At 51.6% G+C, this 26,843-nt stretch overlaps 1 protein-coding gene across 4 annotated transcripts in view; it reads right to left on the bottom strand.

The window, feature by feature from the left end:
- Positions 1-23,299, bottom strand: part of ZFP64 (ZFP64 zinc finger protein) — a gene marked incomplete at both ends in the record, with an annotated part of 59,239 nt that extends 35,940 nt beyond the window's left edge. For 2 of the 4 annotated variants that reach the window (XM_080716727.1, XM_080716725.1), the window contains 5 exons: positions 3,317-3,568; positions 6,327-6,389; positions 7,970-8,131; positions 18,958-19,200; positions 23,254-23,299. In XM_080716727.1, the coding sequence (XP_080572853.1) occupies positions 3,317-3,568; positions 6,327-6,389; positions 7,970-8,131; positions 18,958-19,200; positions 23,254-23,299 (766 nt within the window). Of the gene's footprint in view, positions 1-3,316; positions 3,569-6,326; positions 6,390-7,969; positions 8,132-18,957; positions 19,201-23,249 lie in introns of all 4 variants that reach the window. The other 2 variants (XM_080716726.1, XM_080716728.1) reach the window with 2 other exon arrangements.
- Between the last annotated feature and the right edge of the window lie 3,544 nt (positions 23,300-26,843).

The raw sequence follows: 26,843 nt of genomic DNA, 5'->3' as shown, positions 1-26,843 counted from the left end.
ACACACACACGCACGCACGCACACACACACGTACACGCACATACTTGGTTTTGGGACTGAATTGCAGGTGAAGATTGAAAAAAATCACAATTCACATTGAATTATAAACATTTCCTCACAAATATTTGGTAAAATTGTCACCGGCGGTCACTTAGAAGACGCACATCAAAGCCGGGCGTGGCGGCGCGCGCTCGTCATCCCAGCACTCGGGAGGCTGAGACAGGAGGATCGCAGGTTCGCGGCCAGCCTCAGCTACTTAGTGAGGCCCTCTGCAACTTAATGAGACCCTGTTTCAAAATAGAGAACAAAAAATAGGGTTGGGGGTGTAGCTTGGAGGTAGAATGCCCCTGGGTTCCACCCCCAGTACCAGGAAAAAATATAAAGAAATAAAAAGCAAAAAAAAAAAAAAATTGTTTCGATGCTGTGCATGATTACGACAACAAAGAAGAAAAACTTGCAAAGCCATTTTTTAAGCACCATTTTGAGGAACAGAGAAGTCGGAGCTTTGCTGGCTACAGTTCCTCCAGCCAGCTTTTCAAAGTAAGACTAAAGCTGGGTTGATTTCCCATGCCTGTGATCCCAGTACGTGGGAGGCCGAGACAGGAGGATCACAGGTTCGAGGACAGCCTCAGCAAGTGCTAAGAGTCTCATCAACCAAGGGAGGTCTTGCTTGCAAATAAAAATAAAATAGGACTGGGGGTGGTGGCACACGCCTGTCATCCCAGTACTTTGGAGTCTGAAGACGGCCTCAGTAAGTAGTGAGACTCTCACCAACCTAGTAAGACCCTGTTTCTAAGTAAGAAGTCAAATGTGGCTGGGGCGTGTAGCTCAAAGGCAGGATGCCTCTGGGTTCAATGCCCAGCACCGCACGCACGAAAACCAAAGTAAGATAGAAGTCTAGAGGTGAAGATCATGTCGGCACCGATCTCAGAGTGAGGCCGAAGGAGAAAGGCGATATCTGAACGGAAGATCCTGTCCGATCTCCCAAAATGGGCTGTTTCAAGTGGGTTCTCTTGGCTGGAGAAGAGGTCTCCCAGTGCCCATAGAAGGTTACAAGAAGAAATACGTACAACCGAGTCAGAGAGGGACGAGATTCCCAAAGAATCGTGTGTTGACGCAAGAAACACACATCGTTTTTAAGACGGCTCCACTAACAAAATCGTCACCAGCCGAGACTAGCATAAGATGTAAAAAGACCCCCAGCTCTCAGGCCACAGCCTGCGACGGTCTCCCCAGACACATTCCCTACTCCTCTGCCTGAGAGTCACGGAAAGATGATTCCAAGTACGCAGAGTCAAGATTAGGGAAGCCGGGCGTGGCGGCCCTCGCCTAGGATCCCAGGACTTTGGAGGCGGAGACAGGAGGACCGCAGGTTCAAGGCCAACATGTGGTCATTTTGCAAGATCCTGTTTCAAAATGCAAATAAAATAGGGCTGGGGGTATACCTCGGAGGTAGAAAGCCCAAGGTTCAATCCTCAGTACCACATATACGCACACACAAATGAGAGCCGACACAAGAGTCAATCTAGACCCTTCCTCTGTCCCCTGGAGGAGGAGGCCATTTGTCGAAGGGGCTGCCGAAAGGCTCGGGCCCTGTGACTGCCAGCCCCTCCCGTTCTTCCCCTCAAACGGCAAGCGAGCTGACTGGGGTGATCCTCGCTCGGTTTCCCCACTGTATGTTGGGTGTGTGAGGCCAGAATTCTCAGCTTTTTTTAAATTTTTTCTCTTTTTATGGTGCTGCTGAGGATTCGATCCAGGGGGGTTCTGCAGACTCTGAACTGTACCCATGACCCTATTTAATTTTAATTTTAAGTATTTTTGTGGTGCTGGGGATGGAACCCAGGGACATTCTATCTCTGAGCTATATCCTCCAAACCCTATTTCTATGTTTTATTTTGAAACGGGGTTTCACTAAGTTGCGAAGGGCCTCACTAAGTAGCTGAGGCTGTCCGCAAACTGTGATCCTCCTGTCTCAGCCTCCCAAGGACTGGGATTACAAGCGTGCGCCTCCAAGCTGCTTCCTCTTTTTCATTTGTGTCTAGATGAAGCAGAGTCCTACCCTGACCTGACACTCTGTGTGTGTGTGTGTGTGTGTGTGTGTGTGTATGTGTGTGTGTGTGTGTGTGTGTGTGTGTGTGTTTTCTTTTTGGTGGTACTGGGGTTCTTGGAAGCCCTTCTACTTCCAGGCTACACTCCCAGACCTATTTTATATATTTTTTATTTGGAAACAGGGTCTCTTAAACCAGCGCGGCTGGCTTCGAACCTGTGCGATCCTCCTGTCTCCGCCTCCCAAGCGCGGGGATGACAAGCGTGCGCTGCTACGCCCGGCATAAGTCCTTGCGTTTTGATTAACCAGTCAGAGTATACTTTAAAAACTACTGACAGGTTTAGCCACAATGCAGAAGTGTATTGAAGATGTGCTGCTTATACTTATTTTAATTACTTTATTTAAATTTTTTCTGGTACTGGGATGGAACCCAGGGTCATTCTATCTCCAAGCTATACCCCAGCCCTATTATTGTTATTTTTTATTCTTTATTTTGAAACAGAGTCTTGCTGGGCCTGGTGGCGCACACTTGTAATTCCAGTGCTTGGGAGGCTGAGGCGGGAGGATCATGCAGGTTCAAAGCCAGCCTCAGCTACTTAGTGAGGCTCTCAGTAACTTAGTGGGAAACTGTTTCCAAATAAAATATAAAATAGGAGCGGGGCGTGGTGGCGCACGCTTGTAATCCCAGCATTCGGGAGGCTGAGACCTGGAGGATCGCGGTTCGCGGACAGCCTCAGCTACTTAGTGAGGCCCTCTGCAACTCAGTGAGACCCTGTTTCAAAATAAAGAATAAAATATAGTGCAGGGGGTGTAGCTTGGAGGTCAAATGCCTCTGAGTTCCATCCCCAGACCCCCCCCCCCAAAAAAAAAGTTATATATATATAGGAGTGCAGCCCAGAGGTAGAAGGCCCCTGGGTTCCATCCCCAGTAACACAGAACAAAACAAACAAAAACCAAAAAGCAGGGTCTCACTGAATTGCAGAGGGCCTCACTAAGTAGCTGAGGCTGTGCACGAACCGCGATCCTCCGTCTCAGCCTCCCGAATGCTGGGGTTACGAGCGTGCGCCACCCTGCCTGGCTTGCTTCTATCTATTGCATTTAGTGCGCCTCCTAATGACATACTTTACTCGTGAATGAGTTGCTCGTACAGCTTTAGAAAAGGGTATATAAACGTGACTCCCTCGATTCTCCTGTGAGAGGCTCCTGGGGTACGCGCCCGCGGACACCCCCGTGGCCGGCGGCGGCCTGCGCAGGCGCGCTGGGACTCACCGGTGTGCGAGCGCAGGTGCACGGTGAGCTGGCTGGAGTTGCGGCTGGCGTAGGGGCAGATCTGGCACTTGAAGGGCCGCTCGTCCGAGTGGATGCGCAGGTGCTTGTTGAGGCTGCTGCTGTCCGCGGCCGCGTAGTCGCACGTCTTGCACTTGTAGGGCTTCACGCCCGTGTGGCACCGCATGTGGGTCTTCAGCTTGTCCCTCCGGCTGAAACACTTGCCGCAGACGTCGCACTTGTGGGGCTTGTCGCCTACACACGCGCACACGCAGGGCAGGAGGAAGAAGATTAGGATGGAAATGAGGCCGGGCGTGGAGGCGGGCGGGCGGGGAGGCCGAGACAGGAGGATCGCGGCTCGCCGCCGGCCTCAGCTACTTAGTGAGGCCCTCTGCAACTTAGCGAGACCCTGTTCCAAAATAAAGAATAAAACAGGGCTGGAGGTGTAGTTAAGAGGTAGCATTGCCCCTAGGTTCCATCCCTAGTCACACACACACGCACACGCACACACGCACACACACACACACACACACACACACACACACACACACACACACACACACACAATGTCTGTTGCCTTCCAAAGGCTAATGCCAAACCATAGGCTTTTTGGGCTATTAGCGAAACCACAGTCAAATCTCACCGTGTCCCCAGTTTATACACATTTATAATTTTTGAATCTGTACACATCTGCTTCATTTGAATATGAGTACCTTATACTTCACTTAAAAGGGCCTAAAAGCAATTCTTTCTTCATGCAAAACACCTGCGGAGTCACAAAAATACTATATGGCTGGCGTTTTATTTTAACCAATTAATTTTTTGTGTGTGTGGGTCTGGAGATGGAACCCAGGGGCCTTCAATATATATGTATACACACACACACACACACACACACACACACACATATGTTGGTGGTACTGGGGATGGAAGCCCTTCTACCTCCGGGCTACACTCCCAGACCTATTTTTACATTTTTATTTGGAAACAGGGTCTCCTAAGCCAGCGTGCGTGGCTGGCTTTGAACCTGCGCGATCCTCCTGTCTCCACCTCCCAAACGTGGGGATGGCAAGCGTGCGCCACCACGCCCGGCTTTTATTCTGTATTTTGAAACCGGGTCTCACTGAGTTGCGAAGGGCCTCCCTTGTTGGGTAGTATTAAGTAGGTTACAGTGATTTAAAGTTTATGAGAGGGTGTGTATAGGTTTTGTGTAATTACTATGCCCTTTTTTTTTACAAGGGACCTGAGTATTCTATGATGTTGGTATCCTTGGAGAAGAGGAGGTACTGAAACCAATCCCCTGAAGATATGAAGAGACAGTTATATTAAAGAAACTTCAGCTGGGTGTGGTGGCCCATGCCTATAATCCCAGGACGTGGAGGCTGAGATAGGAGGATTACAGGTTCTAGGTCAGCCTCGGCAACTTACCCAGACCCTCGACAACTCAGTGAGACCCTGTTTCCAAATAAAAATTTAAAAAGCTGGGGTGTAGCTCAGAGGTAGAATGTCTGAGTTCGATCCTCAGTACCAAAAAAGGCAAAAAAAAAAAAAAAAATTATAGCTGGAAGTGGTGGCGCACGCCTATAATCCCAGCGCTTGGGAGGCTGAGATAGGAGGATCGCACAGGTTCGAAGCCAGCCTCAGCAACTTAGTGAGGCCCTCTGAAACTTAGTGAGACCCTGTTTGCAAATAAAAATTTTAAAAAGTCTGGGGCTGGGGGTGTATTCTTGGAGGTAGAATACCCCTGGGTTCAATTCCCAGCAACCCCACCCCCAATTATAATTACAAGAAATTATTTTTCTTATTTTGCAGTATTGGGATTGAACTCAGAGATATTCTACCACTGAGCTACACCCCCAGCCCCCTTGTAAAAATTTTATTTTGAGACACGGTTTTGTTAATTTGCCAAGGCTGGTTTCAAACTTGTAATCTTCTGCCTCAGTTTCTAAATAGCCGGGACCGCAGGTGTGCGTCATTTTTCTATTCCTACGCAGTGATGCTTTTCTTCCTCCTTAATAGACATATATATTAAGTTCCCTTCTCAAAATTACAAAAATAATATACTCACTATATCTAGTGCTACAGTGTAAAGATACCTAAAAGTTCCCCTTTAGTAATAATAAGTATAATATTTAATATAATATATAATATGATAATATAATTTAATATAATAAAAGTATAATAGTTATTATACTTATTAATATCATTTCAGTACTGGGGATGCACCTAGCGCCATCCTACCTCCGAGCTCCACCCTCAGCCCTTTTTATTCTTTTTTTTGCTGGTCTGGGGATGGACCCGGGGGCATTCGACCTCCGAGCCACACCCCCTGTCCTATTTTTTATTCTTTATTTTGAAACAGGGTCTCACTGAGTTGCGGAGGGCCTCACTAAGTAGCTGAGGCTGGCCGCAAACCGCAATTCTCTGAGGCTGGCTGCAAACCGCGATTCTCCGGTCTCAGCCTCCCAAATGCTGGGATGACAAGCGTGCGCCACCACGCCCGGCTCTTTATTCTTTATTTTGAAACAGGGTTTCACTAAGTAGTTGAGGGCCTAGGTTGCTGAGGCTGGCCTTGAACCTGCGATCCTCCTGTCTCAACCTCCCAAGTACGGGGATGACAGGTGAGCGCCACCACACTTGATTCTCTTTATTAGTTAAGGCAGACACGCACGTACACAGACTCCGCTGCAGTTTTAGGCTTATCTCCTCCAAATGAGAAGAATCTGTGCCTCCAATTTCAATTAAATTCGGCGGGTCTGTTTTCAAGATAGCCGTGGCAGCTTACCTTCCCTGTCCTGAAGTCTTCTCACTCCTCCCCCCACCCTGCTCTAGTTTACTGCTGTAGACGTGTTCTGCCTAAATCACGGTGCAAAAAGTGGCCTGGCCTTTTTATTTAACTTGTATTTGTGTTCCCACGCGCACTGTGCGGTTTGGGGGCGTTCGCTACGTCTGACTTCTCCGACTCCCCAGCCGCTGGCGCGGAGCCGGCGTCCAGGGCGGTCCCAGGCCTCACCTGTGTGGATCTTCAGGTGACGCTCCATGTCCTTCATGCCGTATGCAGTCTTGAACTGACAACCTAACAGGAGGGGGAAGGAAGGACAAAAAAGGGAACGACAGATTCATCACAAAGAAAAATGCGGTTTAACTTTTGGGCGGAGAAAACTGGTACTGTGGAGAGCTAACAGCGCTGGAAAGGTGCCAAGAGAGGTCACCTGCCCCTTCCTTCCTCCCTCCCTCCCTTCCTTCCTTCCTCCCTCCCTCCCTCCCTTCCTTCCTCCCTCCCTCCCTCCCTTCCTTCCTTCCTCCCTCCCTCCCTCCCTTCCTTCCTCCCTCCCTCCCTCCCTTCCTTCCTTCCTTCCTTCCTCCCTCCCTCCCTCTCTCCCTTCCTTCCTTCCTTCCTCCTAGGGGATGGAACCCAAGGGCATTTTACCATTCTACCTCTGGGCTACCCCTTGAGCCCTATTTGATTTTCTCATTTGGAAAGAGAGTCTCCCTAAGTTGCTGACAGCCTCACTACACGGTTGAGGCTGGTCTCAAACCTGCGATCCTCCTGTCTTCGCCGCCCAAGTCCTGGGATGGCAGGTGTGTGCCATTATGCCCGGCACCTGCCTATTACATGATACCTCAAGGACCCAGTGTCATTTCCCTGGCCCCAACTGCATGAGGAGATGTCAGACAAACACAAATGGAGGTATATATATATATATATACATATATATATATACCTCCGGGGATGGAACCCAGGGCTTTCTGCCTGTAGGCTACACTCCCAGACCTATTTTATATTTTATTTGGAAACATGGTATCGCTAAGTTGCTGAGAGCCTCACCAAGTACCTGAGGCTGGCTTCGAACCTGCGCGATCCCCCTGTCTCAACCTCCGAAGTACTGGGAGTCCAGATGTGTGCCACCACGCCTGCTGGCTATCTTCTTAAGCATTAACACAGGAAGAAAATTCACAGCAACTTGAAATTCCCATGAATTCTATTTGAAAGGCCCTTGGAGCCGGGCGTGGTGGCGCACGCTTGTAATCCCAGCACTTGGGAGGCGGAGACAGGAGGATCGCGGTTCGTGGACAGCCTCAGCTACATAGTGAGGCCCTCTGCAACTCAGTGAGACCCTGTTTCAAAATAAAGAATAAAAATCTGGGCGTGGTGGCGCATGCTTGTAATCCCTGCGCTTGGGAGGCTGAGACAGGAGGATCGCATGGGTTCGAAGCCAGCCTCAGTTACTGAGTGAGGCTCTCAGCAACTTAGTGAGACCCTGTTTCCAAATAAAATAGAAAATAGGTCTGGGAGTATAGCCCGGAGGTAGAAAGCCTCTGGGTTCCACCCCCAGTACCACACACACACACACACACACACACACACACACACACAGAATAAAAAATAGGACTGGGGATGTATCTTAGAGGTAGAAGGCCTGTGGGTTCCATCCCCAGTACCACCCCCCAGGCCCCTGGCAGTAAGCCCGGGAACCCTGTGCAGTGCCCAGGGGCCCCAGAGGAAGGTGTGCGCGCAGATGTGGGTGGGCGAGGCTCGGATGGTAAGCAGACCCTTGAGCGCATCCTGCCCCACTGTCAGGATCCGCTGAGCAAGGCCCGGGCGGGGTTAAAAGCCGCATGCTCCCCGCAAGTAGAACACGCCATGGCCTCTACCTGGGTAACAGCAGTTGAGCCTTTTCTGGGCGGGCGGGGTGGCCGGCTTCTTGGCACGCGGCTTGGCCGGGAGAGAGAGGACAGCGGCCGCCTGGTTTTCGTTGGTCTCCGAGGGCAGGTAGGTTTGGTAGCCATGTTCAAACACAAACTCTGGAGCTGAAACTAAAGGATACGGTGCTTGTGAATATATCCTGCCCCATGGTGATCTGGCTTCGGGGGGGGGGGGGGAGTCTACAGGGCTTCCTCTTGGGCGAACAGAGGTGATTAGAAAAGCCACCATCTTCAACGCACCCAGGCGCCACCGCCAACGTTTTTGCCATTTTACTTACACAATACACTTACTCGAATCCACACTGGCCTAATATCACCACCTGTTTCAGCTTTGCCCGAGGTAATCACATTTATGCCAGAGGTTTGAAGCACTAATTTTCTCTTCAAACATCATGTTTCTTTCAATCTAAGATGTTACAGATTATAAAATGCAGCCGGGCATGGGGGCGCAGGCTTGTCATCCCAGCATTCGGGAGGCTGAGACTGGAGGATCGCGGTTCGCGGACAGCCTCAGCTACTTACTGAGGCCCTCTGCAACTCAGTGAGACCCTGTTTCAAAATAAAGAATAAAAAATAGGGCAGGGGGTGTAGCTCTGGGTTCCATCCCTGGACCCGCAAAAAAAAAAAAAAAAAAAAAAAAAAGCATCATTATTTTATTTTATTGCGGTACTAGAGGTGGACCCAGAGGCTTTCTACCTCCGGGCTATCCCAGACCTATTATTTATTTTATTTGGAAACAGGGTCTCACTAAGTTGCTGAGAGCCTTACTCAGTAGCTGAGGCTGGCTTTGAACCTGTGCGATCCTCCTGTCTCAGCCTCCCAAGAGCAGGGATTACAAGCGTGCACCACCATGCCCGGCTTATTATTATTATTATTATTTTTTTTATCATGCTGGGGATTGAACCCAGGGGCATTCTACCTCTGAGCTATACCCCCAGCCTGATTATTTTTATATCTATCTATCTATCTATCTATCTCTTAATTTTTGTAGCACTAGGGAATGAACCCAGGAGCATTCATCTCCAAGCTACACCTCCAGCTCTATTTTTTATGCTTTATTTTTAAGCAGGGTCTCACTAAGTTGTGGAGGGCCTAAGTAGCTGAGGCTGTCCACGAACTGTGATCCTTCGGTCTCAGCCTCCCAAATGCTGGGATTGCAAGCGTGTGCCACCACGCCCGGCTTCATTTCCAACTTTTTGCAAAAGCTCAGAAGCTCATCCCCTGCTCCAGCACTGGCCTTTGAATCTAAGTCCCAGCCAGGCGTGGTGGCACAGGCCTGGAATCCCAGTAAAAGGGAGGCTGAGAGAGTGGGATCTCAGGTTTGAGGCTAGCCTCAACAACTTATAGTGAGGCCTTGCTTTAAAAAAAAAAATAGGGTTCAGTCCCCAGTAACACACACACACACACACACACACACACACACACACACCCCTCTGTTTCATGAGATCAGACCTTTCTCCCCCCTCAGCATTTCAGGGCTTCATGCACCTGCGCCCCCCTCCTGCTTTGCCTTCCTGTGGGTTCAGGTGTGTACCCAAGAGGCCATGCCATTTCCTCCTAGTTGTACGATAAAATGCATCTTGGGTCTTCATTCGTGTGTGTGTGTGTGTGTGTGTGTGTGTGTGTGTGTGTGTGTGGTGCTGGGGACGGAACCCAGGGGCACTCTACCTCTGAGCTACACCTCCAGCTCTATTTTTTATTCTTTATTTTGAAACAGGGTCTCACTGAGCTTCAAAGGGCTGCCCACAAACCGCGATCCTCCCGTCTCAGCCTCCCGAATGCTGGGATTACAAGCGTGGGCCACCACGCCCGGCTTCTAGCTTTTGACTTGTAAAACTGATGTGCAAGGAATACGGTAGCCGTTTAGCTGCTCTTTAGCTCGACAGACGCTCTTGAGTGCCCGCCCTTCCCCTGGCTCTGGGTTAGAAGCAGGAGACGGTGAAGGCGGAGGACAAGGGTCTGCCTCACCTGGCTCATCCAGCCCGAGGGAGGATTGGGATGCTCACTGAGTAGTTTCTTGAATCATTATTTTACCGCAGCAGAAACAAGCCATTTGGAGGAAAAGTACAGGACAAGGATGCGGTGGCACACGCCTGTGATCCCAGTGCTTAGAGGCTGAGACAGGAGGAGCGCGGGTTCAAGGCCAGCCTCAGCAACTTAGCAAGACTCTTGGCAACTTAGGAGACCCTGTTTCAAAATAAAACATAAAATAGGGCCGGGGGTGTGACTCACAGATAGAATGCCCCTGGATTCAACCCCCAGTATAGGAAGGAAGAAAGAAAGGAAGGTAGGAAGGAAACATAATGAACATATAAGGATATATGCAATATCCATCCCCAGTACACACAAAAAAGCAAGCAAGCAAGCTAGGGTAACAGCTTAAATAGTTTTCTATGCTCATTTTTTTTGGTGAAACAATTACACAATTTGCCACACTGAAGCTCTTTACCATGTTTTTGTTTATGCAACACACAATTTGTAATGGCTGTATACTATTTCATCGTCATGTTTGTCATATAGATTGCTTAATCATTCTCCTTTCCTGGACACTGTCCAGCTCTTTACTTTTATAAACAACACTTCTCAGTCAGGCGTGGTGGTGCTCACCTGTGATCTCAGTTCTTGGGAGGCTGAGGCAGGAGGATGAAAGGTCTGACGCCAGCCTCAGCAATTTAGTGAGACCCTGTTTCAAAATGGAAAACAAAATAAGGCTGCGGTATAGCTTGGAAGTAGAATGGCCCTGGGTTCAACCTCCAGAACCAATACATAAATATAAGAGTAAAAATAAAAATGGATAATATTTCTCCAGGATTGTTTATATTTTATGTGTGTGTGGTGCTGGGGATGGAATCCAGGGGCATTCTACCTCCGAGGTACACCCTCAGCCCAATTTATTATTCTTTATTTTGATACAGGGTCTCGCTGAGTTGCATGTAGCTGAGACCAGCCGCAAACGTGATCCTCCTGTCTCAGCCTCCCAAGTACTGGGATTACAAGCGTGTGCTACCACGCCTGGCATCTCAGGATTTTTAACTTATCCCTAGTTCCTTTCTTTCTCTTTTTTTCAGATTAAACTCAGGGACATTCTACCTCCAAGCTACACCCCAGCCCTATTTATTTATTTAGTGGTACTAGGGGTGGAATCCAGAGGCGTTCTACCTCCAGGCTATACTCCCAGACCATATATTTTATATATATATATATATATATATATATATATATATATATATATATATATTATTATTATTATTTTTTGGAAACAGGGTCTCGCTAAGTTGCTGAGAGCCTCACTAAGTAGCCGAGGCTGGCTTCGAACCCGTGCGATCCTCCTGTCTCAGCCTCCCAAGAGCTGGGATTACAAGTGTGCGCCACCACGCCCGGCTTTATTTTTATTTTGAAACAAGGTCTGTTGACAGGCACCTCACGACTTGCTGAGGCTGGCCTTGAAACTACAGCCCTGCTGTGTCAGTCTCCCAAGTTCTGGGATTACAGGTGTGTGCCCGCACCGTGGCTAATTTATACCTGGCCTCTTTAGCTACGTTTCTTTAGGTTGGAGAACTGGGTCAGATGGTATGGATGTTTAACCGCTTTGTGATACATAATTACAAGATACTTTTCCTTGGCATCTCCCAGGAGAAAGTGGCGCCATTTAATTTAATTTGGGCCATTTAATTGAGTCTCTTTGGTAATCAGCATGGATGACTCCTTTTCCATACCTATTATCCATCCGCAAGCCTTTGCTGGTGAGTTGCCTGTAATGCTGCGATCTTGTTTCTATTTCTTTAACTTTCCCCCTTCATTGATTTATAAATGCTCTTTACAGGTGAAGGATATGACTTCATTTTCCCCATCCCATCTCTTGATATTTCCTTCCATTGTTTCCTCCCATGCGGCTTGTGTTTAGAATTCACATTGGAGCCGGGCGTGGAGGCGCATGCCTGTAATCCCCGCGCTTGGGAGGCTGACACAGGAGGATCGCACAGGTTCGAAGCCAGCCTCAGCTACTGAGTAAGGCTCTCAGCAACTTAATGAGACCCTGTTTCCAAATAAAATATAAAATGGGTCTGGGAGTGTAGCCCGGAGGGAGAAAGCCTCTGGGTTCCACCCCCAGTACCACAAAAAAAAAAAAAAAAAAAAAGAATTCACATTTGAGGTTGTTGACCTCCAGGCGGGCATTCTAAGTGCAAACTCACAATTCCCTTTCCGTAGGAAATCCAACTCTTTTCCTTAAGTCGTCCACAAAGGCTTTTTACACCATAGAGGGCGCGTTTGCCCAGTCCCAATCAGTGGCTCGGTCCCTGAAACCTGAGCGTGGCCTCAGCCTCCCCAATCATTCCTAACCACGCCCCTCCGCCACTGATTGGCTCAGTGACAGCCACCTGACACCAGCTGAGCCAATAAGACTTGCTGCCCCGGAATTATGTACTGGGACTAAGGTGCTAGGGTTTTCTGGGGACTGTCATTACTGACCACACCCCTTGCCACCGATTGGCTCGGTGGCAGACACTGGACAGCAGCTGAGCCAATCAGACTCACTGCCTTGGAACTAGGAACTGGGAGTGAGGCGCTGGGGTTTCCCTTGGACGGCGCGCTTGTCTGCAGTCATGTGCGCGCACGCCATCTTGGTAATCTCACTGAAACAGACTTAGTGGTTGTATAAGGGGCCAAATCCTGCCTCTTATGGCGTGCCTAGGTATGGCCCGGGTACTTTGGTCCCCTTTTAACTGCGGGGGTCTAGCAAGCCCTAATACACTTCTAGCTTCTGGTCCAAACTCCGTGTGTGTGTGTGTGTGTGTGTGTGTGTGTGTGTGTGTGTGTGTGTGTGTGTGTGTGTTGCTAGGGATTGAACCCAGGGACATTCTTCCTCTGAGTCCCATCCCCGGTCCTATTTTATTATTCTTATTTTGCAAAAGGGACTCCCTGGGTGGATGAGAGTCTCGCTACTTGCTGAGGCTGTCCTGGAACCTGCGTTCCTCCTGGCTCAGCCTCTCAAGGACTGGGATTAAGGCTGTGCATTTTCTCCGAAGTCTCAAGAGGCTGCCATTCAGAAGCAAGTCCAGGCAACATCGCAAGGCTAGGAGCCCAGGTGTTGCAACCAGACAGCCTGGGGCAGAGACCCAGTCCTGCCGCTTTCTGTCCCTGTCATCTTGGACACGGTATTTTTCTATCATCCATCTATCTATCTATCTATCCATCTTACAGTAATGGGGATCACACCCAGGGCCTCATGCATAATGGGCAAGTACTTTACCCCTAGGCTACACACTCCCAGCCCCATTTTTTTTTTTTTTTTGGTGTGTGGTACTAGGGATGGAACCCAGGGGCATTCTATCTCTGAGCTGCACTCCTAGCCCTATTTTATTTTATTTCAAAATGGGATCTTGCTAGGTGGATGAGTGTCACAGTACTTGCTGAGGCTGTGATCCTCCTGCCTCGGCCTCCCAAGTACTGGGATTGTAGTCGTGTGCCCCTCTGCATGGCTTATCCCCAGCCCCCCTTTTATTTTCCTTTTGCAATGCTGGGGATTGAACCCCGGGTCATTTTTCCTCCAAGCAACACCCCCAGCCCTATTTTTAAAATTCTGTGTGTGTGTGTGTGTGTGTGTGTGTGTGTGTGTGTGTGTGTGTGTAGGCACCGGGGATAGAACGCAGGGGTCTCACCAAGTAGCTGAGGCTGACCGTGAACCCACAATCCTCCTGTCTCTGCCTCCCAAGTACTAGAATTACAAGTGTGCGCCACCACGCCAGCTTATTCTTTATTTTGAAACAAGGTCTCACTAAATTGCAGAGGGCCTAACATCACCAGCCTTTTTTTTTTTTTTGCAGTACTAGGGATGGAACCCAGGGGCATTCCTCCTCTGAGCTACACCCCCAGCTCTATTTTTTATTTTTTACTTTGAAACAGGGTCTCACTGAGTTGCAAAGGGCCTCCTAAATAGCTGAGGTTGTCTGCGAACTGAGATCCTCCTGTCTCAGGCTCCCACATGCTGGGATTACAAGTGTGCACCGCCATGCCCCGCTTTCCTCGGCCCCTTTTAAACCTTATTTTGAGACAAGTTCTCATTAAGTTCAGTCTGGCTGGGAACTTGCAATCCTCCTGCCTCAGCCTCCTGTGTAGCTGGGATTACAGAAAAGTGCCACGACGTCCAGCTTCTGTGCCTTGGTTTCATTATTAGTAATGTGGGGACTAACAAATATTAGTACCTAATTTATAGAGGTGAAAAATATTTATATAAAGTACTTAGAAGAATGCATTTTGGAGCCGGGCGTGGTGGCGCACGCTTGTAATCCCAGTACTTGGGAGGCTGAGACTGGAGGATCGCAGGTTCACAACCAGCCTCAGCTACTTAGTGAGGCCCTTGCAACTTAGTGAGAGCCTGTTTCAAAATAAAGAATACAAAATAGGGTTGAGGGTGTAGCTCAGAGGTAGAATGCCTCTGGGTTCCATCCCCAGCACCACACACACACACACACACACACACACACACACACACACACACACAAAAGAAAGAAAGAAAGAAAGAAAGAAAGAAAGAAAGAAAGAAAGAAAGAGAAAAATGCATAGTAAAACACTCTGTGTAAGACCTATTATTGTTGGTGGGTAAAACGTTCTAGGGAGACTAAGAAAAGATGATTGTGGTTTCAAGACCGGCCTCAGCAACTTAGACTCTCAGCAACCTAGTGAGACCTTGTTTCGAAACAAAAAATAAAAAAGGGCTGGGGGTGTAGCCTGGAGGTAGAGCATCTCTGAGGTCAGTCCCCAGGACCACAAAAGAAGGGGGAGGGGAATAAGGGGGAGAGGGAGAGGGAGGGGGGGAGGAGGAGGAGGGGGAGGAGAGGATCCCGTGGCCCCTAAGGGTCTCTACAGCCAAGACTCCAGCTCAGGGCCTGGGCTGGGGAGGCTCCGTGGTAGAGCACTTGCTGGCCTGCGGAAGGCCCTGGGTTCCATCCCCAGAGCTGCTAAAAACCCAAACCCAAACCCAACCAAACCCCCCGCAAAACCTCGCAGTGACATAATTCCCAATTCCCACAATTTTAAGCCCTGAACTTGGGCCAGCGCACGCGGGCTGTAATTTGTTTTTCCTGCCAGCGCCCACATCGAGTTTTCCTTTTGTCTATGTAAATGTTCTTGACTCCCGATGCCAAAGAATAGGTCCCTTCCAGAGCTAGAAGGCAGGGAATGACTACTACTTCCGCCCTTAACCCTTCACGGGAAGGATGGATGGGCCGGATGGGCCGGTGAGATCAAGGACAAACACATCTGGAAAACAGCTGGATGCGCAGGGGTTTGGTAGAAACCACCGTACAGGGCTTGGGCTGTGGCCTTGGGCGGTGACTCTCCAACCTGCCCAGACCAGGATCCCACGGAAGCTTGTTAAGAATACAGATGCCTGCACGGGCAGGAGCTTCTGACTTGGAGGCGGAGCCCAGGCTCAGGAAATCTAATAGGCTCCCCAGGGGTCCTGGTCCACAGCAGGTCTGGGAACCCCCAACCCAGGGGGTGGAGGGGCGAGGAGCCCAGGACACCTGGGGAGTGTGAACGGGAAGGGAAAGGGGGCTCCTGCTTGTGTAGCTGGCAGAGAGGCAGATACAGCCAGCGAGCAGCCGAAGCAGGAGACAGATTCAATCAACTATCTACCTGCCTGTCAGGAAGCGATCGCCATTGACCCCTGGCCTCAGCCACACCCTTTAGTGGATTATTATTATTATTATTATAAATTTGTGGTACTGGGGGTGGAGCCCAGAGGCAGTCTACCTTTGAGCTACACCCCCAGCCCGATTTTATTTCTTATTTGGAAACGGGGGTCTCGCCAGCTTGGTGAGAATCTCACTTGAGGCTGCCCTCGAACCTGTGCTCCTCCTGTCTCGGCCTCCCAAATATAGGGATTACAGGTGTGCACCACCACGCCTGGCCCTTAAAGGGTATTATTACAGAACCCCACAATGGCTCGGTTATTACTAGTTTTATCCCCTCTCTTAGTAGTTAGGTATTTATTAATTATGGTTCTGGGGATTGAGCCCCGGAGCATTCTATCTCTGAGCTACACCTCCCAGCGCTAGTATTTATTTATTTATTTATTTTTATTTATTTATTCAGTACTGGGAATGGAACCCAGGGGCATTCTAGTTCTGAGCTTCACCCCCAGCCCTATTTTTTATTCTTTATTTTTAAACAGGGTCTCACTGAGTTGCAAAGAACCTCACTAAATACCTGAGGCTGTCTGTGAACCATGATCCTCCTGTCTCAGCCTCCCGAATGCTGGGATTACAAGCGTGCGCCACCACGCCGGGCTCCCAGCCCTATTTTTATTTTGAAATAGAGTCTTGCTAAGCTGCTGAAGGTCTCACTACATTGCTGAGGCTGGTCTCGAATCTGTAATCCTTCTGTCTGATTCTTCCCGGCCCCGGGATTACAGGCCTGTGCCAGTGCTCCTAGCTGGGAAGATTAAGACAAGAAACGATCCGCCCAGGCCAGAGGTTGGGCTGCAGGTCCAGGGGCCGGGCTCTGGAGCCTGTATTTCCCTTTAGCCCTGCAGGGGGCGCCCTCGGAGCTGGGCACTGTGCAGGATCATCTGTCGAGTCACAGGACAGCACCAGGGGCATGATGGAGGAGGTCTGGGAGGGTGGCGGTGGGGGAAGGAGAATAACGAAGGGCACACAGTAGCGTTATGTACATATATGAAATTACCAATGACAATCTAGGAATCGTGTATGGGGAAGGGAGGGAGGGGCGCACCAAGTGCTGCGCATGCGCGCGTGTCTCGCTCACGCTGAACTTCATTATAACGTGAGACCACGATGCACCAATAAAGGTATAAAAAACCCAGCCAGCTGGGTTGGTGGCGCACGCCTGTAATCCCAGTGCTTGGGGGGCGGAGACAGGAGAATCGTAGGTTCGCTGCCAGCCTCAGCTACTTAGCAAGGTTTTCAGCAAGCTAGTGAGACCTTGTTTCAAAATAAAAAATAAAATCAGGCGCCGAGCGTGGTGGCGCACGCTTGTCATCCCCGCGCTTGGGAGGCGGAGACAGGAGGACCGCGCGGGTTCGAAGCCAGCTGCGCTGGCTTAAGAGACCCTGTCTCCAAATAAAAATATAAAATAGGTCTGAGAGCGTAGCCCGGAGGTAGAAGGGTTTCCAGGAACCCCAGTACCACAATAAAATAAAATAAAATACAAAACAAAATCAGGTGGAATGCCCCTGGGTGGTTCAAGGTTCAATCATCTCTGTCCTTGTCTCTGTCTCTGTCTCTTGCACACGGGCAGTGGAAATACGAACAGGGGCATCTTTTGACAAAGAGCGTGGGGAAAAGAGGGGCAGCTACTTGGGTAGGGTTGGCTTCCCCATGGGTGTGACACTGAGCAGCTGCGCACACTCAGTGGGTAACAAGGCCCGTGCCAAGGGTCATTCCAGGCCTCGGGAGCCTCAAAGACTCAGTAGCAGCCGGAAGGACTGCAGGTTCGAGGCCAGCCTTAGCAACATAGCAAGGGTCTCAGCCACCTGCCGAGACTGTTTCAAATTGAAAAATCAAATAGGGCCGAGGGTGTACTTCAGAGGCAGAATGCCCCTGGGTTCAATCCCCAGCACTACAAACACGAACGAATAAACAGAATTAAGTCAGTTCCAAGCAGAAGGAACACCCAACAGGGCTCTTTGGGAGACACGGGGCTCATCTGGAAAGCCATAGAGAGCTCCGGGGCGGCCTAAGGAGTAACCCACGCTCTGAGCTCTGCACCGCGGGGCTCAAGGTTGAGGCTGGGGCGGGCAAAGGTGGGCACGGTCCTCAGGTACAGGGAACGGCTAGGCTAAGTTCAGAACGCAGAAGGTGCCGCAGGAAAGTGCGGGCCCTGTAGCCTCACACCGCGGAGAGTCCTTTTTAAAAGTCGTCCTTCCAGCATGTGCTACTGAGGGTTTTGGTTTTTTTTTTTGGTGGTACTGGGGATCGTACCCGGGGCATTATAGTATTGAGCTACACTCCCAGCCTATTTTTATTTTTTGCAGTACTGGGGATGGAATCCAGGGGCATTCTATCTCTGAACTGTACCCCCAACTCTATTTTTTATTCTTTATTTCAAAACAGGGTCTCACTAAGTTGCAGAGGGCCTCACTAAGTAGCTGAGGCTGGCCACAAACCGCAATCCTCTGGTCTCCGCCTCCCAAATGCTGGGATTACAAGCATGTGCCACCACGCCTGGCTAAATTTCTGATATCATTTCTCTCTCTCTCTCTCTCTCTCTCTCTCTCTCTCTCTGTACTAAGCATGGAACCCAGGGGCATTCTCCCTCCAAGCTACACCCCAGCCCTATTTTTCATTCTTTGTTTTGAAACAGAGTCTCACTGAGTTGCAAAGAGCCTCACTAAGTAGCTGAGGCTGGCTTTGAACCTGCGCGGTCCTCCTGTCTCAGCCTCCCAAGTGCTGGGATTACAAGCGCGCGCCACCACACCCGGCTTCTGATTGGATGCAACGGAGAACAGGCCTGGACATTTCTGTTCTACTCGGAGGCACAAGAAGGGGAGACGCCCACACCTGTGTGTAGCCTCCTTAAAAACCACCCCATTTTTTTTTATTCCAACTACTGCAAAACCGGGGCTTCGGCTTGTATTCCCACCACCCCAAACAAGCACTCATTTGCCTACAGCATATTTCTTGGAAGCATATTTTTTAGCAGATAGTTTTGCTCGAGAAACCTGTCCTTTTTTGGTCTGAGTCGCTGAACGTGCGACCACATTTCTAACTGCCAATACTTAACTGTTTTAACCAAGCAGCTCGGGAACCTGGCCGGTCGCTGGCCTCCCAGCGGAGCTTGTTAAAAATAATGAATCTGCAACCCCAGGGGGGCGGCCCCGGCAAGGCAATTTTTAACAAGTTCCACGGAGGTGTCTGCGATGCGGCCAGGCCACCCCTCACCCGCACCCCCACCCCACCCTGGGCCCCCAGTACCTGTGATGGTCTGGGTCTCAGAAGTGATGGTTCTCCTGGTGGGGGTCTGTGTCTGGGTGGCGGGCACTGTTTCCTCTGATACAAACTGGATGGTGCTGGAGGCCGCCCCGGGCGTGCTGGTCAGCTGGCAGCCGCTCTGCTTGTGAGCCACAAAGGTGTCCAGGTTGTTAAACTGCTGCTTGCAGATGCCGCAGATGTGAATGTCGGGCGTCAGCTCGACCAGCACAGTCGTGCTGCCTGGGACTCCACGGGGAGAAGAGAAAGTCGCAGATTAATTCCAAACTGCTTTTTTTTTTTTTGGTATTGGGGATGGGACCCAGGGGCATTCTACCTCTAAGATACATCCCAGCCCTTTATTTTATTTTATTTTATTTTATTTTATTTTATTTTATTTTGTGGTACAGGGGATGGAACCCAGGGACATTCTACCTCTAAGCTATACCTCTAGCCTCATTTTTTATTATTTATTTTGAAACAGGGTCTCATTGAGTTGCAAAGCGCCTCACTAAGTAGCTGAGGCTGTCCGTGAACAGGCGATCCTCCTGTCTCAGCCTCCCGAATGCTGGGATTACAAGCGTGTGCCACCACGCCCGGCTCAAAACTGCTTCTTAATATTTATTTATTTTTAATTTTGGTGCCGGGGATTGAACCCAGGGGCATTCTACTTCTGAGCTATATCCTTGGCCCTATTTTATTTTTTTAGTTTGAAACAGGATCTCACTAAGTCGCTAAGGACCTCACTAAGGTCGTGAGGCTGGCTGCGAACCTGCGATCCTTCCTGTCTCAGCCCCCCACGTACTGGGATTACAGGCGTGCACCACTATGCCCAGCTTGCTTTATTTTTATTTTTAATTTTGGTACTAAGGACTAAATCCAGGAGCATTCCTTCCAAGGAATGCTTCTTGGGACTTCCAATTTCCAAAGAACGTCCAAGCCACACCTCCCGCCCCCTTTAGTATTTTTTTTTCTTTTTAATTTTTGAAACAGGGTCCCACTAAGTTGCTAAGGCTGGCCTTCAACCTGCAATCCTCCCGTCTCAGCCTCTCAAGCACTGGGAATCTAGGTGCACCAAGCTGCTTTAAATTACAACGCAGAGGCCGGGCGTGGTGGCGCACGCTTGTCATCCCCGCGCTTGGGAGGCGGAGACAGGAGGATCACGCGGGTTTGAAGCCAGCCACGCGCACTGGCTTAGGAGACCCTGTTTCCAAATAAAAATGTAAAAATAGGTCTGGGAGTGTAGCCCAGAGGTAGAAGGGTTTCCAGGAACCCCAGTACCACCAGAAAAAAAAAAATTACAACGCAGAGCCATGCGTGGTGGTGCACATTTGTAATCCCCGCGCTTGGCAGGCCGAGACAGGAGGATCGCACAAGTTCAAAGCCAGCCTCAGCTACTGAGTGAGGCTCTCAGCAACTTAGTGAGACCCTGTTTCCAAAAAAGTATAAAGTAGGTCTGGGAGTATAGCCCAGAGGTAGAAAAGCCCCTGGGTTCCACCTCCAGTACCACACACACACACACACACACACACACACACACACACACAGGGCTGGAAGTGTAGCTCAGAAACTGAATGCCCCTGAGCCCAACCTCCAGTAACACACACACACACACACACACACACACACACACACACACACACACACTTAAAATTCATTCCAAACTTATAGGGACATTATTTCCCTACAGTAATGATAACCAAGAGTCATTACTCACAAAGCACTTAGCAAAGTACCTGGTACTAATATTAGAAAAGTATCCCAAATCTGGAAAGCTGAGACAGGAGGGTCACAGGTTCAAGGACAGCCTCAGCAAGTAATGAGACTCATCAACCTAGCGAGACCCTGTTTCAAAATTAAAAAATAAAATAGGGCTGGGGGTGCAGCTCGAAGATAGAATGCCTCTGTGGGTTCAGTCCCTAGTACCCCCCCCCCCCCCCGCACAAAAGTATTACATAAATGTTTGTTAAATAAGATAACACAGAACTGGGTGTGGTGGCGCACACTTGTAATCCCCGCGCTTGGGAGGCTGAGACAGGATCGCACAAATTCAAAGCCAGCCTCAGCTACTTAGTGAGGCTCTCAGCAACTTAGTGAGACCCTGTTTCCAAATAAAATATAAAATAGGTCTGGGAGTATAGCCCGGAGGTAGAAAGCCCCTGGGTTCTATCCTCAGTACCACCAATAAATAAATAAATAAAATAAAAAGAAAAGAATTTAAGGTAATACAATTAATTAATGTCTCTGAGAACCTCATATTTTTATTTAAATTTTTTGCATTAATACAGAAAATAGCATATAAAAGAAAATTTGGAAGAAAATGGAGAAAAAATACTCTATCTTTTCATCTACACCTCCCATGAACATTACATATATATATATGTATATATATATAGATATATATATACATATATATATGTATATATTCTTTTTTTGTGGTACTGGGGTTTGAACTTGGGGATATCCTACCTTGGAGCTACACCCCCAGCCCTTTTTATTTTTTGTTTTGAAATAGGGTCTTGCAAGGTTGCTGAGTCTTGCTAAGTTGCCAAGGCTGGTCTTGAACTTGTGATCGTCCTGTCTCAGCCTCCTAAATACTAGGATTACACGCATGCCACTACCACACTTGGCTTCACCAATGTATTTTATCCTATTTATTTTCTTGTCTCAGCCTCCTAAATACTAGGATTACACGCATGCCACTACCACACTTGGCTTCACCAATGTATTTTATCCTATTTATTTTCTTTACATTTAAAAATTGCAGAGCCGGGCGTGGTGGTGCACATGCTTGTAATCCCAGCATTCGGGAGGCTGAGACAGGAGGAATGCGGTTCGCAGACAGCCTCAGCTACTTAGTGAGGCCCTTTGCAACTCAATGAGACCCTGTTTCAAAATAAAGAATAAAAAAAAATAATTGGGCTGGGGGGTGTAGCTTGAAGGTAGAATGCTCCTGGGTTCTATCCCCAGTACTGCAAAAAAGAAAAAAAGAAAAAAAAAAAAAGAAAAAAAAAGGAAAAAAAAAGCAACTTTGCATGGCCTGCTAAGGAGAGAGACAAGAGAATCACGTTGACATTTTGTCAGGGCGCAGAGTCCTGGACACCAAAGTCTTTGGATAGAAGGAAGGTAGCCTTTCCTTCTACTGGGGTGTGGCCTCCGGGGAGGCTACTGAGATACCCCCGTGGGACTAAAGGTAACTAGGAAGGAGAAAAAAGTGACTTGCGTTGCTAGGATCCCTTAATGATGGGCAGGGCTAGATATCCAGGATGCAGAAGTTCTAACACCAACAGATACTGCAGAAGTACTTATTATTATTATTATTATTATTATTATTATTATTATTATTAATTTTGCAGTACTAGGGATTGAACTATACTGCACAGGCATTGACCTCGACCTTGCCTGGAATCCTCCGCTGTCACCTATCACAGTGCCCTCGGGCCTGGGTTTTCTCATCTGCAAAATGGAAAGAAAACCGGTGTCTACTTCCAGGGCTAGTTGAGACTTCGCGGAGACGGTGCTGTCAAAGGCCAGCAGCCCCGGCCTCCCCCTTCCCGAGCCGGGTGGAGTTCACACTCCTCAAACACGGCCATAGCTGCGCCCCTTTGGGCTGCGGGCAAGGGGGCCGAGGTCAGGAAAATCCTCGCTTCTCGGCAGGTCTGCGGGGAACAGTCTGTCAAATCGTCAACAGCGCCACCTAACAGGTAGCCCACTTATTAAGCGCCAGGTGTTTGCCGCAGGCTTCTCAAAACTTCCTGCGCCTCGGATGGGTCCGGGCAGCTGCTAAGAAACGCAGCCGACTCACCCTCATCTCCCAACCTGCTGGGTGAGGCCCAGAAAAGAAAATTTAAAAAAATTTTTTTTTTTTTTTTTTAAATACACGCTCCAGCTCCCAGGTGGCCGCTCGGCGCTCCGTCCCTGGACCACACTTTGGGCGCCGCCGGAGACTCCAAAGCCGCCGCTCCCCACCCGACCCCCGCTCTGCACGCGGGCTGGGGGGGCCGTGCACGCCCGGCGGGACCCCGTGAGCCCTCCGCCTGCGAGCCCGCGAGGCGCGAGTGTCCATCAGGGTTGCCCTGGCGACCCCGGCCCCTCCTCCGCGGGGCCCCCACTCCAGCGGGCGCGCGGGGGGCGAGGGCCGGGGCGGCGCGCGGCCCCCATGGGCGCCCCGGGCTCGCGGGCTCAGAGCGCCCCCCTGGCCCGCGCGGGCGCCCGAGCCGCGGCGGCGGCCGTCACCCCGACTTCGGGCCCGGGGCTGCGGCGGCCGGCGGCCGAGCCCGGCCCGAGCACGGCCGCACTTACTGTGCACGGCGCCCGCGAAGCCCTCGCCCTCGCCGCTCGCGTTCATGGCCGCAGCTGGGCGCGGCCGCCGCGCTACATGGTGCCGAGGCTCGGCCTGCGCCGGCCGCCGAGGACGGATGTGCGGCGAGCGCCACTTCCGCCGCCTAGAGGGCGCTGGGCCCGGCGCCCCCAGCCCGCCGCCGGGGCCGGCCCCCGCGCACCTGCAGCCCCGGACCGGGCAGGCCCCGGACCGGCGTGCAGGGCCCGGCCTCGGGGTGCAGGGCCCGGCCTCGGGGTGCAGGGCCTGGACCTCGGGGTGCAGGGCCCGGCCTCGGGGTGCAGGGCCTGGACCTCGGGGTGCAGGGCCCGGCCTCGGGGTGCAGGGCCCGGCCTCGGGGTGCAGGGCCCGGCCTCGGGGTGCAGGGCCTGGACCTCGGGGTGCAGGGCCCGGCCTCGGGGTGCAGGGCCCGGACCGGCGTGCAGGGCCTGGACCTCGGGATGCAGGGCCCGGCCTCGGGGTGCAGGGCCCGGCCTCGGGGTGCAGGGCCTGGACCTCGGGGTGCAGGGCCCGGCCTCGGGGTGCAGGGCCCGGCCTCGGGGTGCAGGGCCCGGCCTCGGGGTGCAGGGCCTGGACCTCGGGGTGCAGGGCCCGGCCTCGGGGTGCAGGGCCCGGACCGGCGTGCAGGGCCTGGACCTCGGGATGCAGGGCCCGGCCTCGGGGTGCAGGGCCCGGCCTCGGGGTGCAGGGCCTGGACCTCGGGGTGCAGGGCCCGGCCTCGGGGTGCAGGGCCCGGCCTCGGGGTGCAGGGCCCGGCCTCGGGGTGCAGGGCCCGGCCTCGGGGTGCAGGGCCTGGACCTCGGGGTGCAGGGCCCGGCCTCGGGGTGCAGGGCCCGGCCTCGGGGTGCAGGGCCCGGCCTCGGGATGCAGGGCCCGGCCTCGGGGTGCAGGGCCCGGCCTCGGGGTGCAGGGCCTGGACCTCGGGGTGCAGGGCCCGGCCTCGGGGTGCAGGGCCCGGCCTCGGGGTGCAGGGCCTGGACCTCGGGGTGCAGGGCCCGGCCTCGGGGTGCAGGGCCCGGACCGGCGTGCAGGGCCTGGACCTCGGGATGCAGGGCCCGGCCTCGGGGTGCAGGGCCCGGCCTCGGGGTGCAGGGCCTGGACCTCGGGGTGCAGGGCCCGGCCTCGGGGTGCAGGGCCCGGCCTCGGGGTGCAGGGCCTGGACCTCGGGGTGCAGGGCCCGGCCTCGGGGTGCAGGGCCCCGGCTTCGGGGTGCAGGGCCCCGGACCGGCGTGCCGGGCCCCGGCCTCGGCGGCGGCCGCGGAGCCCCAAAGCCGAGCGCCCTGGCCGCCCTGGCCGCCCGCCGCCTAGGATGCCTGGGCCGGAGCTGTGACTCCTGGCCGCCGGAGCGCCGGCCCGGCCCCGGGACCGCCTGGAGGTTTGTTTGAACAGACTGTGGGGCTGGGGGCAGCAGGATTCGATCCACCTGTCTAATGCAGTAGGTCCGGCCGCCCGAGCGTGGGCATTCCTGAAGGTGAGGTCCCCCAGGTGCTGGAGTGTCCAACCACGGAGGACAGCCTTGTTTGTTCCTAGGACCCCTTTATTATTTTTTTCTTTTTTCTTTGAACTTATTACTATTTTTTTTTTTTTTTTGGTGATACTGGGGATGGAACCCTTCTACCTACCTCCGGGCTGCACTACCAGGTGTATGTATATATGTGTGTGTGTGTGTGTGTGTGTGTGTGTGTGTGTGTATGTGTATATGTATATATGTATAATGTATAAATGTATATGTATATATACGTGTATATGTATATGCATGTATACGTATGTGTATACATATATGTATATATGTGTATATGTATGTATATACATATATGTATTTACGTGTATATGTACACACATGCGTGTATGTATACACATATTTATACATATATGTACACATATTTATACATATATACATGTGTGTATGTATATATATACATGCACACATATTTATACATATACATTTTTTATTTTTGGAAACGGTCTCCTTTTTTAAATTTATTTTTATTGGTGCATTGTAATCATACATCACATTGGAATACAAGACTGAGAGGATATACAAGCACACATCATCCAATTAGCCCTCATCCAGCCCCCATCCCATCCCCTCACCCTCCCTAGATCCCATGCTTGTTTGGTGATTAACTTTGATACATTTGTTTATGCACCTCCTGCTTTTTTTTTTTTTTTTTTTTTTTGGTGGTACTGGGGTTCCTGGAAGCCCTTCTACCTCCGGGCTACACTCCCAGACCTATTTTTACATTTTTTTATTTGGAAACAGGGTCTCCTAAGCCAGCGCGCGCGACTGGCTTTGAACCTGCGCCATCCTCCTGTCTCTGCCTCCCAAGCGCGGGGTTTACAAGCGTGCACCACCATGCCCAGCTACCTCCTGCTTTTTAAAGAGGCTCTATCCTCCCCTTTTCCATACCCTCTGATTGGTCACCTTAATTGCTTCACTATAGGGCCCTTTCTATAGCTCGACCACTTCCTGTTGCCCCTTTCCTCCTAGTTATTGCTGATTAGGGGAAGCATCTGGTTTTAATTTTCTGCGATATTTCTCTGTACATGCCGCGTTGCAAATACCGATCCCACTCTTGACGGCCCCAGTTGTAGCCTGGCTACCCGGTGGACTGATCCAGACCTCGCTGGCTCAAGCAGCGGCCTTGCCTCATGGGAGGCCCCAATTCTGGTCTTGCTGGCCCCAACACTGGCCTAACCCCTCAGCTGGCTCTGATCCCGGCCTCGGAGGCCTCAAGAGCGGCCTTGCCTCATGGAAGGCTCCGATGCCGGCCACTGGCCCCAGCACCGGCCTAACCCCTCAGCAGGCTCTGATCCCGGCCTTGGAGGCCCCAGCACCGGCCTTGCCTCACGGCAGGCTCCGATCCTGGACACGCTGGGCCTGGCACTGGCCTGACCCCTCGGCAGGCTCTGATCCTGGCCTTGGAGGCCCCAGCACTGGCATAACCACTTGGCAGGCTCCGATCCCAGCCTCGGAGGCCTCAATAGTGGCCTTGCCTCACGGAAGGCTCCGATGCTTGCCGCTGGCCCCGGCACTGGCCTAACCCCTCAGCAGGCTCTGATCCCGGCCTCAGAGGCCCCAGCACTGGCCTTGCCTCATAGCAGGCTCCGATCCCGGCCATGCTGGCCCTGGCACTGGCCTGACCCCTCGGCAGGCTCTGATCCTGGCCTCGGAGGCCTCAATTGCGGCCTTGCCTCACGGAAGGCTCTGATGCCGGCCGTTGGCCCCGGCACCGGCCTAACCCCTCAGCAGGCTCCGATCCCGGCCTCGGAGGCCCCAGCATCGGCCTTGCCTCACGGCTGGCTCTGATGCCAGTCGTTGGCCCCGGCACCGGCCTAACCCCTCGGCAGGCTCCAATCCCGGCCTCGGAGGCTCCAGCTCTGGCCTTGCCTCACGACAGGCTCTAATCCCAGCTTTGCTGTGTCTGTCTCTGGCCTCACCCCTCGGCAGGCTCTAATCCGAGCACCCTCTTCGCCCAACCATTTGTCCCACTTTCTCGAGGGTGCGTGGTGGTAGCATTCTGCCTCTGGGGTCATTACTTCAAAGGTTCCA

Source organism: Muscardinus avellanarius (assembly GCF_963383645.1).
Source record: "Muscardinus avellanarius genome assembly, chromosome: 19".
In the NCBI taxonomy this organism is placed as follows: Eukaryota; Metazoa; Chordata; class Mammalia; order Rodentia; family Gliridae; genus Muscardinus; species Muscardinus avellanarius.
The sequence above is the reverse complement of the archived record's forward strand: the minus strand, read 5'-3'. Positions and strand labels throughout refer to the sequence as shown.